The following is a 12,877-nucleotide window of genomic DNA, read 5'->3' as shown; positions in this document are numbered from 1 at the left end:
GTGTCGTCGTAACTTTGAACGGTCACTAAATGAACTGTTGTAAGTCGAGGACTACCTGTGGTGGGGGCAATATGCTGACTCTGTAAAATGCTTAGGAGTGCTGTGAAGCATTATGAAGCGATACACAGTAGTCCTCGTCTTAACGACCGCAGTGGAGCCCCACATTTCTTTTGCGAAGCGTGACTAGTGGTTTAAATGAGCCTTGCCCCCGACTAACGACCTTTCTTGCCACCGTTGCTAAGTGAATCATTGCGAAAGGAGGACCCGGGTGATTGGGGGCCATAGGCTGACTCTGTAAACGCGCTTAGAGAGGACCGCTAAGCGATATGTATAAGTCTCAGCGCTAGTGCTATTAAGTGAGTCACACCGTTCTTAAGTGAATCGGGCTGGTCAGAAAGTCGCAAAAGGGGATCCCACAGCCCCTGGACATTGCGACTGTCATAAATATGAGTCAAGTTTCCAAGCAGCCGAATTTTGTTCACATGGCCATGGAATTGCTGCAGCTGTCATAAGTGTGAAAAACTGCAATAAGTCGCTTTTTGTAATGTGGTTGTAACTTTGAACGGTCACTAAACAAACTTGGCATTGGAGGCCTACCTGTAACATAGCCTTGGCAATAGGCTCCATGTTCCCCTTGCCTCCTGCCTCCTGTCCCCACCAGAGACCCCAAAGATTAGCAAGGAGAGGTGAGGGGGCCGGCCAGCCACCCTCACCTGTGCAGGTAACCCTCATAAAACCCACATTGTTTTTCAGTCAGGTCAAAAGAATTTGAAAGAATACAGTGAATTTTGTAAATCAAAACGGTGACAGTTCACAAATTAGCTGCAAATGGAAATACACCTTGTTTCCATAGCAAGGAAGATAAAGCAGGAATGGTTAAATTGATTACTTTTATTCAAAGGGGAAAATGTATGTTTTTATTTGGATATCACTTCCGGATTTTGCGTTTGTGAACGAAAAATATATATGAAACTTTGACTTTGGTTTTTGTGGATCAGAAAAATTTGTCGTTCTAGAAATGGCAAGTTATATATGAATGCGTAAAAGCAAAAATGTTGAGGCTGGAGCGTTTTTATCTTGTACTGTGGTAAGAAGAGGTTTTTTTTTTCCTTCCCCTTGTATCTCACACATCTCCTTTTCCTCTCCTTAATTTCCTCTTTTTTCTTCTCTTCTTCGTATTTTATATAATAAAACAAAACCTTAATATTTTTTTTTTAAAAAACCCAGATCAGAGAACAAGCCTCAGTCGCATTGTCATAGCTGCTACCTTGATTATGTATTTATTTTACTTATTTATTAAATTTATATCCCGCCTATCTCGCTATCCCTGGAGATACCCGCAGGATGGAGAAGGACTTACATGCTGTTCTTCACCTAAGCTGCCGGCCACAGTCGACCCTCGCGTTATCCGGCCGGCCAGCCACCCACCGAGGCTTTTTAAGCCGCCGGGGTTGCATCCCGTGGCCCTGGGTTCAAATTAAGCCCACCAGCTTAAGCTCCTCCCACTAAGAGCAGACAGGTGGCCTTGTGCAGAGGGTCAGCTGCCGGAGGGGAAGCAGAGGAGGGGGCTTTGGAGGCTGGTGGGGTGATTTGTTTTTATGGGAGGATTTAAAGGCCGCTTTTGAACTCGGTCACTCTCTGTTTGGAGAGATGGGTTCACTGTCCGTCCGTCCGTCCCCTGAAAATCATGAGTAAAACATGCAAGGTTGCGTGGTGGAAATACGCAGAGGCATGATCGTTCCTCTGACGACTCTGAGATACGTCTCGTTTTATCCATCGGCCGTGGCGGCTCCAAGGCCTCCTTCAATGCACCCCTAAAGAGTTTTGGCATGCGAAGGAACCTGTGTCTCTAGTCCTCAGTAATTCATACATACATACATACAGGCACACGGAAATGAAATAATGCAGAGCAAACAAAACAGCTGCACTGAAAACAGACAGGAGATAAACAGATAGGAAGGAGAGAGAGAGAAAGAAAGAAAGAGAGAAAGAGAGAGAGAGAGAATGTATATCTATATCTCTGTCTATTCTCTTTTTTTTTCTCTCTCTCTGTCTCCGTCCGTCTCTCTCTCTCTCTCTCTCCTCTCTGTTTATCTCCTGTCATTAATGCAGCTGTTTTGTTTGAGCTGCGTTATTTCATTTGTGTGTGTATGTTCTGTGTACGTATAGACAGGTAGTCCTCGACTTACAACAGTTCACTTAGTGACTATTCAAAGTTACAACATCACTGAAAAAAGTGACTAATGCCTATTTTTCACACTTACGACCGTTGCAGCACGTGTTCACAGTTCACCTGCCTGGCAACTGACTCATATTTATGACGGTCACACTGTCTCAGGGTCACGTGATCCCCTTTTGCGACCATCTGACGAGAGGCAGTGGGGCAGTGCGGACTCACTTCGCAACGGGGTCCCTAGCTTACCAAGCAGTGATTCACTTAACAACCATGGCAGGAAAGGTCGTAAAACGGGTCAAAACTCACAGAACAAAAGTCTCGCTTAGCAACAGAAATTTTGGGCCAAATTGTGGTCGTAAGTCGAGGACTACCTGTATGTATGGTTGTGTGCAGGTGCATAGATAAATAGATAGAGATGTGTGTGTGTGGTTGTGTGGTTGTGAGCCCGGTGCCAGGGAATCGTCTTGTGAATCCGGTTGCTCCGCTCCATCCGCCCGGGAGGAGAGGAGAGGGCTGGGTTAGTCGTTGACCCCGGGCCTTTCCCGTCCCTCGGAAATGAAGAGGCTGCAGAAGTAATAGAGTCGTCAGGCAACACGTCATGGGACATTAAAGGTGATTTTCTCTTTCGCCGCGTTTTATTTGTTTGTTTTTTGCTGCTCCGGCCATTAAATGCCTCTCTGCACTTTGGCCATTATTGACCAATAAGTGAGCCTGTAAGCAGGTTTAGCCTCCGGAGGGGAGCTCTGCTCTGCCAGTGGCTGGCCTTGTTGGAAATGGGGGGGAGAGGAATGGGGAGGGGGGGAAAGCCAGCAGGACGTAGCCAGGCCCAGGCTCCCTTCACTAGGACAGACGGGGGGGTGGGGGGTGGGGGAGGCTCTGTAGGAGGCAAACTTACTTCCTCCCTCCTTTCTCTCACCCCATCCCTCCCTCCCTTCTATTATTCCTCCCTCCCTCCCTCCCTCCCTCTGACCTGTGTCCTTCCTTCTTTCCATCCATCCATCCATCCATCCATCCATCCATCCATCCCCTTCCTCCCTCCCTCCCTCTTTCTTACTTTTTTAAGATGTCACGTGGAGTTGGCCCCTACTGGCCACGGGGGTCTCTGCTCTGAAACAACGTTGTTGCTGGACTTGAAGGACAGGAGATCATCCCTTGGTGATGGCTTAGCTGGGTACTCCATCTGTGCCCCTGCGCCCCCCCACCCCTCTCTCCTCCCTGGCTTCTGGGCCTCCTGTTCATACCTTTTTCTCTAGGAACGTTCAGAAATCCTCCCATCTCCCAAAGGATATCTCTTCTCTTCCCCCCCCCCCTCCTCCCCATTTCTACTGTTAGTGATTTCTCACCGCAAAGAGGGAATCTTCAAGTAAGTTGTTGAAACACGGGAGCCTTTTCAAAAAACATTCCTTCTGGTGTTGCGTGTTGTGGCATGCCAGCCGAAAAACGGAGAACTTTTTTGATAGTTTAGTGAATCACAGGAGGTCATGTGCTTTTTTTTTTTTTCCCCTTAACATCCGTTGCTCATAAGCAAATTAACAGGAGGTTTCCCGATCCCAGCTCTTTGGCATAAGAAGAAGAGATAAAATTGTTTGCCACAATATCAATTGGCCGCAAAATCTGCACCAGCCATAGCCTGGGTCTTGTGGCTTAGAGTTGCAAACTCCTGAAAAAAGGGGAACCTCAGTGTTTGACCGCTAGAAAACGGGAGGACTTCAACTCCCAGAATTCCCCATCAAGATTCCCCAGATTGAGAAACGCTAGATTAAGTTGCAGCGGGGGGGCAGGGGAGGGAAGGGGGGGATCCCAGCGTGACACTCGGTGGGGAGCAACCGACAGGCGGTTGGTTATAAGAGCCCCGTTGGAAAGCACCGGCGGCTCTGCTCATTGTGCAGGAACGAGGCCGGTCTGTTTCCGAGGCTTTGGAGGGAAAGATGCATTAGCCGAATGGCTGCCCAGAGACAGCTTTGTGCTGAAGTGCAGGATTGTTCCGGAGGTGAGTGCTGAGTCGGCTGCACATGTTCAGGGGCGTCCCGGGGAATTTGCCGAGATGGAGATTCTGCTGAAGGGGAACTCTGGAGTCCCTGAACAGAGCCTGGTTCTCTTTCCTTCGGAAAGGGGGGCTGCGGTTAACCTGGGGTATTTTGGGGGGGGGGCTGCAGTGGTGCGTACCTCCCCGCCCCCGAGCTGAGCATCTTTCCTGGAAAGGAGCCAAGTCCTTCCCTTGTTTCCAGGCTTCCAAGGTGTTTATTCACACACCCCAAAGAGCTCCTCATCCTCCGAACCGGCATCTGGAGGGGGGGTCCATGACAATCAGGCCTGCTAGGATCGGACCCGTATCCTGGACCTCCGTGAGCCTCCAATTCACGTGACACCAACAAAAGCTTGTTGAATCCACAGCAGTGCCTTGCTGAGGAGGGCACTTTGCATTAGTTGAGGTTTTCAGAAACTGGGGAGAAAAACTGCCTTCCAGCACTGATGATGTTCCCTAGTTGGGTCATGAAAGGTCTTCAGGAAAACCACCAAGCTCAGAGAGCACCGAGGACTCTACAGTCCTCTTCCTCCTCCTCTTCCTCTTCCTCCACCTTCTCTTTCTCCTCCTCTGCTTCTCCATCTACAAAAACCCTCCCTGCTAAGACTGATGATGTTACCTAGTTGGGTAATGAAACGTCTGCAAGAAAAGACCTAATCTCTGAGAGCACCAAGGACCTCACAGCCACCACCACCACCACCTCCTCCTCCTCCTCCTCCTCCTCCTCCTCCTCCTCCTCCTCCTCCTCCTCGTCCTTCCTCTTCTTCCTCCTCCTCCTCCTCCTCCTCCTCCTCCTCCTCCTCCTCCTCCTCCTCCTTTTCCTCTTCCCTACCACTTCTTTTCCTCCTCCTCCATCTCCTCCTCGTCCTGCTCCACCTCCTGCACTCACTCCTCTGCCTCTCCTTTGCAAACCCCACTCCCTTCCAGCACTGATGATGTTCCCTAGTTGGGTCATGAAAGGTTTTCAGGAAAAGCACCAAGGTGCCCTCCTTTCAGCCCTGAGCTACACAGAGAGGCTTTCCCAGATCTCGAGTTTGAAGAGTCCCGGGGGCTTGGCGGAAAAAAAAAGGGGGGGGGCACCAGCTGGAATTCCCATTACCTGCCCAGGTGAATGCTTTGGGCTGGGGGCCTGCCCCTTTCCATCGCTGGACAGCCGACAGTGACAGCGGTTTATATTTTTAAATACCCTGACGGATGGCTTTCCTCCATTTCCCCTGGCCCCGTTTTTTCCTCTCTCTTCTCTCCCACTTAAAAATAATTTAAAATTTGCTTTCCGTCCCCTCTTTGGGGCCGAGGCAGAGGCAACCCCTCAACCTTCGGTACTCAAGGTTACGGCGATAAATTCTCGGGCATTGTCACTTCTATTCGGAGTAAATTGGCTGGCCCGCTTTCGGGCTGAAGGGAAGATAATTTGCTGTAGTATTTCAAATGGATTAGAAATGGATTTGAAGGGAGAGTTCATGCCTCCCATTACAAAGGCTAGAAAGACAGCGACGGGGAAAGGCTCTGTTCACTCGCCGGCCTTCATTATCCACGCTTAATACCTTTCCTATTTGCCAGCATTAATGAAATTTCCTGTCGGAGGAAGGCCCGCCGGACGGACGGATGGGAGAAGTCTGGCGATGGGGAAGGGGTTGCGGGGGGGGGAGGGGGGGCTGGGGCGCTAGAAAAGGAATTACAAGCCCCTCGCGCTGAGGGCAGGCGTATTCTTCAGGGCCTCGGCTGGCAATTATCCCATTAATTTTATCCTCCTTTTCTCAAAGCAGTTCATTTCCAGAAGTCTTCCCTTCCATTAGGGGAACAATTGGGACCGAGTGCGGTGACACCGTGGCGGATGGGAAGTCGGCAGCTGTGGTTGGAAGGGAGCCCCCCCCCTCTTCCCCTCCGCCTGCTCTTTCCCGGGGTGGAAGTTTGGGGCAGGTGGGCTCTGTGGCTCAGGAGCGGGCAATTTATATTTTATTTTATTTTATTTTTATTTTACTTTATTATTTTATTTTATTTTATTTTATTTATTATTTTATTTTATTTTTTATTTTATTTTATTCTTTGCTTTCCTTTTCCTTTTATTTTAGTTTTATCCTTTCCTTTTCCTTTTCCTTTCCTTTCCTTTTTTTATTATTTTATTATTATTTTTATGTATTATTTTCAATTTTTAAAACTGCCCACCTGGCTCACAGAGAGACTATAGGTGATGTACAAGTAAAAAAAAAACACATAAAAACAGTGCAGGTGGTCCTCGACTTACAAGTACAATTGAGACCCAACTTTTTGTTGCAAAGCGAGACAGTTGTGAAGTGAGTTTTGCCCCATTTTACAACCTTCCTTGCCACAATTGTTAAGTGAATCACTGCAGTTGTTAAGTTAGCAACACATTTGTTAAGTGAATATGGCTTCCCCATTGACTTTGCTTGTCACAACAGGGGATCACGTCACTGTCTGTCTGTCTGTCTGTCTGTCTGTCTGTCTGTCTGTCTGTCTGTCTGTCTGTCTTATCTATCTATCTATCTATCTATCTATCTATCTATCTATCTATCTATCTATCTATCTACCTACCTACCTACCTACCTACCTACCTACCTACCTACCTACCTAACTACCTATCTAGTTTAGAGACTGCCCATCTCACTCACAGTGTGAGTCTAGGTGGTGGATGTACAATTAAAAACCTATAAATATAACGTTTCAATAGGAAAAAAGATGAGCTGTTTTTTCCTTTTCACCCCTCATGGGGCATCTAAGTGGTGCATGCATGTATGTATGTATGTATGTATGTATGTATGTACTCTGTGTGTGTGTGTGTGTGTGTGTGTGTGTGTGTGTGTGTGTGTATCGGCTGTCTCCAGACAGGTTGTTTTGACCTGAAGGTTGGTGCAGAAACCTGGAATTCCCCCAAGGAATCCAATTGTTTTTAAGTTATCAAGAATCTTGGCAGGAATGAAAAAAAAAGCTCCAATGTGCCCGTGTGCGTGCCGGGAAGCTGAGCTTCCAATTTCCGGTGCATCCAGGCGCACCGGCCAGCTGGTCTTCGCGGGCGCATCCATGCCAGGGAGCTGCTCTTCTGGTTTCCGCCGCTCCCCCACCCGAGCGTGCTCCCATTTTGGCACTCGGTGCCGAAAAGGTTCTCCAACACTGTTCTAGAGCAGCATTCTCCGACCTCAGCAACCTTAAGCCCCGTGGACTTCGACTCCCCGAACACCCGTGTCTGTAACACATCCTCAAGGTCAGGGAACCAGCGGTGCCACAAATAAACCAAGCTCTTCGTTCTTCTCTGAATCTCTTGCCTACCCTATTTTATAGAGTTGTTCGAATGAAGAAGAAAAGTACCAGGTAGTCCTCAGCTTACGACCACAATGGAGCCCAAAATTTCTGTTGCTAAGGGAGACTGTTGTTCAGTGAATTTCATCTCATTTTACAGCCTTCCCTTTCACGGTTGCTATTGTTAAATAACAGAAATGTTGGGCTCAATTGTTTGTACTTGACGCTGGGTTTTTTGATGGGTGGGAATATGGGGTAGGTGGGTCAGCGTCTCTCCACAGTCTCTTAAATAACAATAAAGAAGAATATTTGTAGCTCAGGATTGAAGTGAGGCGTCCTTGGTGGTCTCTGAGCTGGGTGGTTTTCTTACAGACGTTTCATTGCCCTACTAGGTATCATCATCAGTGCCAGAAGGTTTGTGGAGAAGGGGAGGGGAGGGGAGGGGGAGGACTGTGGGATCCTTGGTGCTCTCTGAGCTGGGTGGTTTTCTTGCAGACGTTTCATTACCCTACTAGCAGGGGTGGGTTCTACTTACTTTTATTACCGATTTGCAACGGGGCTGTGCGCACGCTCATTTTCATGACGTCAGGATCAGTGGGCGGAGCCTCCCGCCGGTTTTACTACCGGTTCTATAGAACCGGTGCGAACCGGGGGCAACCCACCACTGCCTACTAGGTAACATCATCCGTGCTAGAAGGGAGTGGGGTTTGCAGAGGGGAGGAGAGGGGAGGAGAAAGGGAGGAAGATGAAAAAGAGAGGGAGAGAAGGAGGAGGGGGAGGATTGTAGGGTCCTTGCTACTCTCTAAGCTGGGTGGTTTCATTACCCTACTAGGTAAGGTTAATCAGTGCTAGTCTCTTAAATCATCAAAAATTCTGATCTTTGCAATTTGACCCATTTTTTAAAAAATTCCTGAAGGCTCTCATTATGAAATCCAACAATAACATGCGTGTTTTGCCTTGTTAGCTCTCCATGAGGAAGGTCTGAAGCTCCTTCTCAGAACTTCTGGGGTGGGACTTCCCTCTACACCGCCACCTCACCCTCATAAGGCAGCATTTGACCTGGTTGGTGGGCCTGGTCTCCAAGATCCCCAAGTTGCCCAAGCAGGTGGTCAACTCTACTGATTGAGCTGCTCAACTCACTTCATGCCTTGCTGGGTTTCCTCTTTAGAGCTCAACCCTTCCAGCTCTGGCTTTTTGTGGGTCCCCGGAAGTACCGAGAGGACCCTTCCCCAACGGTTATCCTCCTCCTCTTTTAACGACCCCATAATCCCTTGCGGGGTGGAGTCTGGGCACCTGAATGGAGCTAGCCAAGTGTTTACTGGCCGGATGCCCTTCCTGTTGAGTTTTGTTCAGATGATATATTCTCATTGTGCCCAGAGAGAGAAATATCTGCCTCTACCTAGGATCGAACTCATAGCCTCCTGATTGTGAGGCAAGAGCTCCACCTCTAGGCCACCGCACTCCTCCCCACCATTAGGGAAAGGTAAAGGTTCCCCTCGCACATATGTGCTAGTCGTTCCCGACTCTAGGAGGCGGTGCTCATCTCCGTTTCAAAGCCGAAGAGGCAGCGCTGTCCGAAGACGTCTCCATGGTCATGTGGCCGGCATGACGCAACGCCAAAGGTGCACGGAACACTGTTCCCTTCCTGCCAAAGGTGGTCCCTATTTTTCTACTTGCATTTTTTACGGGCTTACGCACTGTTAGGTTGGCAGAAGCTGGGACAAGTCACGGGAGCTCACCCCGTTTACGCGGTGCTAGGGATTCGAACCGCTGAACTGCCGACCTTTCGATCGACAAGCTCAGCGTCTTAGCCACTGAGCCACCGCATCCCTCCACCATTAGGGAGCCTTGAATTCCTTTTTCATGCATCCCCCACCTCCTCCTAGAGTTTAGACCGCTGTTGAGATTAAGGGCAGCTGGAGCTGACCGCCTCTCCGGCCCTCGCAATCTATTCACACAGACCCAGGAAATTAAACGCCGGCTGGTTGACTTTTGAGACTTTCATGCTACAGCGGTTCACTCAGATTGATCCTCAAGACGGGAATTTAAAAAAAAACAAACACAAAGGCCGTGTCATCAAAACATGATAAATAGATCCGCTAATTAGTTAAAATTGCTGGTTCTTAATGTTGACCCAGAGAGCCGGCTTTGGAATATCCTGAAGGGCTCAGGAAGCAAAAGGTTTGAGAGACGTCGGTTTAGGATACGAGCCGCCATCCTCGACCTGCCTAACCACAGAAGCGCAAGGGAGGTCATAGCTCGCTCTTCCTCCGGTGTAAACCCCCCTTGTGAGCCTTTACCGATTCAGTGCCTTGCGTGGAATTCCTTTGCAGGTAGTCCTCTACTTACAACAGTTCACTTAGCGACCATTCGAAGTCACGGTGGTACCGAAAAAAAGTGACTTCAGACAGTTTTCCCGCACTTATGACCGTTCTCAGCTTTTTTAAATTCAGCGTCTGCTTTTCTCTTCACAGGTCTCTCGCGTCCAATTCCACCCGCCAGTCTTCACCAGGGAGCAAGTCTCAGGCGGGGCAGCAGCACCGATGGAGAAACAAAGGACTGCGTTGTATCGGTGGAGTCATGTACCGGGTGTCAGCTAACAAGCTTTCCAAAACGTCCAGCTCTCCCGGCAGGAGCGTAGAAGCAGCGACCAGGAGCCATGCCAGAGGAGGTGAGCGTCAGTCCCTGGCTGCGTCCACAAGGAATGCACAACTATCCCCCCCGGTCACTTTGCCTAAGAGACGGTTGATATTCCGTTCTCCCTTGCTCCAAAGTTCAAAATCCATGAGTGCTCTCTGAGCTTGGCTGTTTTCTTTCAGACGTTTCATTACCCAGTGAAGGAACATTATCAGTTATTTCCTTCCGTCCTTCCTTTCCCCTCCCTTCCCACGTCCCCCTTCCCTTCCCTTCCCCTCTCTTCCTTCTTCCTTCCCTTCCCCTCCCCTCCCTTCCCTTCCCCCTTCCCCTTCCCCTCCCTCCCTTTCTTCTCCTTCCCTTCCCTCCCTTCCTCCTTCCCTTCCCCTCCCTTCCTCTCTTCTTTCTTCCTTCCCTTCCCCTTCCCTCTCCCCCTTCCCTTCCCCTCCCTCCCTCCCTCTCTTCCTTCTTCCTTCCCTGCCCCACCCTCCCTTTCTTCTCCTTCCCTTCCCCCCTTCCTCCTTCCCTTCCCTTCCCCTCCCTCCCTCTCTTCTTTCTTCCTTCCCTTCCCCTCCCTTCCCCCTTCCCTTCCCCTCCCTCCCTCTCTTCCTTCTTCTTTCCCTTCCCCCTCCCCCTTCCCCTCCCTCCCTCTCTTCCTTCTTCCTTCCCTGCCCCACCCTCCCTTCCTTCTCCTTCCCCTCCCTCCCTTCCTTCTCCTTCCCTTCCCTCCCTTCCTCCTTCCCTTCCCCTCCCTCCCTCTCTTCTTTCTTCCTTCCCTTCCCCTCCCTTCCCCCTTCCCTCCCTTCCTCCTTCCCTTCCCTTCCCTCCCTCCCTTCCTCCTTCCCTTCCCTTCCCTTCCCCTCCCTCCCTCCTTCTCTTCCTGTGTGGTCCTTGGTAAGAGGGACCAAGGTGGTTTTCTTGTAGTTGTTTCATGCAATTTTTTCATGACTCTTCCAGGTAATGTCATTAGTGCTAGAAGGAAGGAGAGTTTGGGGAGGGGAGGAGGAGGAAGAGGAAGTGGGCTAGAAATGAATGAATAAACATCAACTTGTTTGCAAGCTAAATTGAATGTCTGTTGCCAAAATGAAAGGGCTGGTCATGTTTAGTTAACTCGTTACCAACTATTTTGGCCAATTTTTGAATTTTAACAGAACAGTTCTTAGGTAGGAAATAATTAAAATCGCAGCTTTGTTTGTTGCTTCTGTTTAGGGATCTAATCTCTGTAATTATATCTTGAACAATTGAACAGTCCCTCTCTTAAACAATCGCCTGTTTGAGCATCAGGTTGAGAATCCGAGATGATAAAGAATTGATTTTTGTGGGGTTCGGATGCCACAACTCTCGTTTCCACCCAGAAATCCCCCTGAAATAGGGGAACTGGTCCATTGCATCTGCAGCAATCCAGATAAGGCTCCTAAATATATGTTAAATTAGTTTAGATTTTCATCACTGGCATAATGAGGTGCATTAATACAAACGATATGGATTGCCACAAATGGCAGACTTTCAGGGACTCGAAGCCCGCTCCCCCTCCTTCGTCCCTTCCCTGTTCCTTCCTCGGTGTGTCCCATGCTTGTTCCGAAATCTGTTCCTGAGCGATCTCTGCGGGCGATCCCTTGCTCCATTTCACCAGGCAGTGGGGCACTCAGACCATTTCCAGTCATTAACGCAGGGAGGAAGTTCTCCGGGCGTGCTTGACCCCTGCAAGTCTATGGCCAGTGCTGAGATAAGCAGGAGGGGACGAGATGAAGAATTGCTCCCAGCTTCTGTCCTCGGAGGATTTTTCTTGGCCTGAAAATTGTAAAGGTTGTTCCTGCTGGGGGAAAGCAATTTTATGGGGTAATCAGTTACAGATGCTTGAACGCTTTCCCATATCTGGAATGGAATAAAACAGAACAGAACAGAATACCAGAGTTGAGGTCTTCTAGTCCAGGGGTCTCCAACCTTGGCAACTTTAAGCCTGGTGGACTTCAACTCCACCAGCTTTGCTGGCTGGGGAATTCTGGGAGTTGAAGTCCACCAGGCTTAAAGTTGCCAAGGTTGGAGACCCCTGTTCCACTCCAACCCCATGCTCAAGCAGCAGACCCTGTACTATTCCGGACAAATGGCCGTCCCATCTCTTCTTTAAAGCCTCCAGTGATGGAGCATCCACAAGTTCTGAAGACAAGTCGTTCCACTGATTAATTGCCCTCACTGTCGGGAATTTCTCCTTAATTCTAGATTGGATTTCTCTTCCATGAGCTTCCACCCATTGCTTCCTGTCCTTCCTTCCAGGGCTTCGGAGCATAGGTTAAGGCCCTCTTTTTCATGGCAGCCCTTCAAATATTGGAAGACTTGCTATCCTGTCTCCTCTGGTCCTTCTCTTCACTAGACTAGCCATTCCCAGTTCCTGCAACTGTTCTTCATATGTTTTAGCCTCCAGACCCCTAATCATCTTTGTTGTTCTTCTCTGCACTCTTTCCTAGATTCTCAATATCTTTTTTGTATTTTGACCAAAACCTTTCCAGGATTCTAGTAAAATGTCAAAATAAATCAGACTTCTCCCGTTCATTCTGTTGTGAGGTCTGCAGATTCCCCCAAGATTCGTCTTTCAGTGCATCTGAGACCATGAGGTCTCATTCTTCTTCTTCTTCTTCTTCTTCTTCTTCTTCTTCTTCTTCTTCTTCTTCTTCTTCTTCTTCTTCTTCTTCTTCTTCTTCTTCTTCTTCTTCTTCTTCTTCTTCTTCTTCTTCTTCTTCTTCTTCTTCTTCTTCTTCTTCTCCTTCTCCTTCTCCTTCTCCTTCTCC

At 48.9% G+C, this 12,877-nt stretch overlaps 1 protein-coding gene across 1 annotated transcript in view; it reads left to right on the top strand.

Moving 5' to 3' along the window:
* Positions 1-12,877, top strand: part of ZC3H3 (zinc finger CCCH-type containing 3) — a 195,816-nt gene that overhangs the window by 122,796 nt on the left and 60,143 nt on the right. The window contains exon 5 of the mRNA XM_070940245.1: positions 9,932-10,128. Within this exon, the coding sequence (XP_070796346.1) occupies positions 9,932-10,128 (197 nt within the window). The remainder of the gene's footprint in view (positions 1-9,931; positions 10,129-12,877) is intronic.

This window comes from Pituophis catenifer, unplaced genomic scaffold (assembly GCF_029215685.1).
Source record: "Pituophis catenifer annectens isolate HBS135680 unplaced genomic scaffold, rPitCat1.0.hap2 SCAF_3, whole genome shotgun sequence".
In the NCBI taxonomy this organism is placed as follows: Eukaryota; Metazoa; Chordata; class Lepidosauria; order Squamata; family Colubridae; genus Pituophis; species Pituophis catenifer.
The sequence above is the reverse complement of the archived record's forward strand: the minus strand, read 5'-3'. Positions and strand labels throughout refer to the sequence as shown.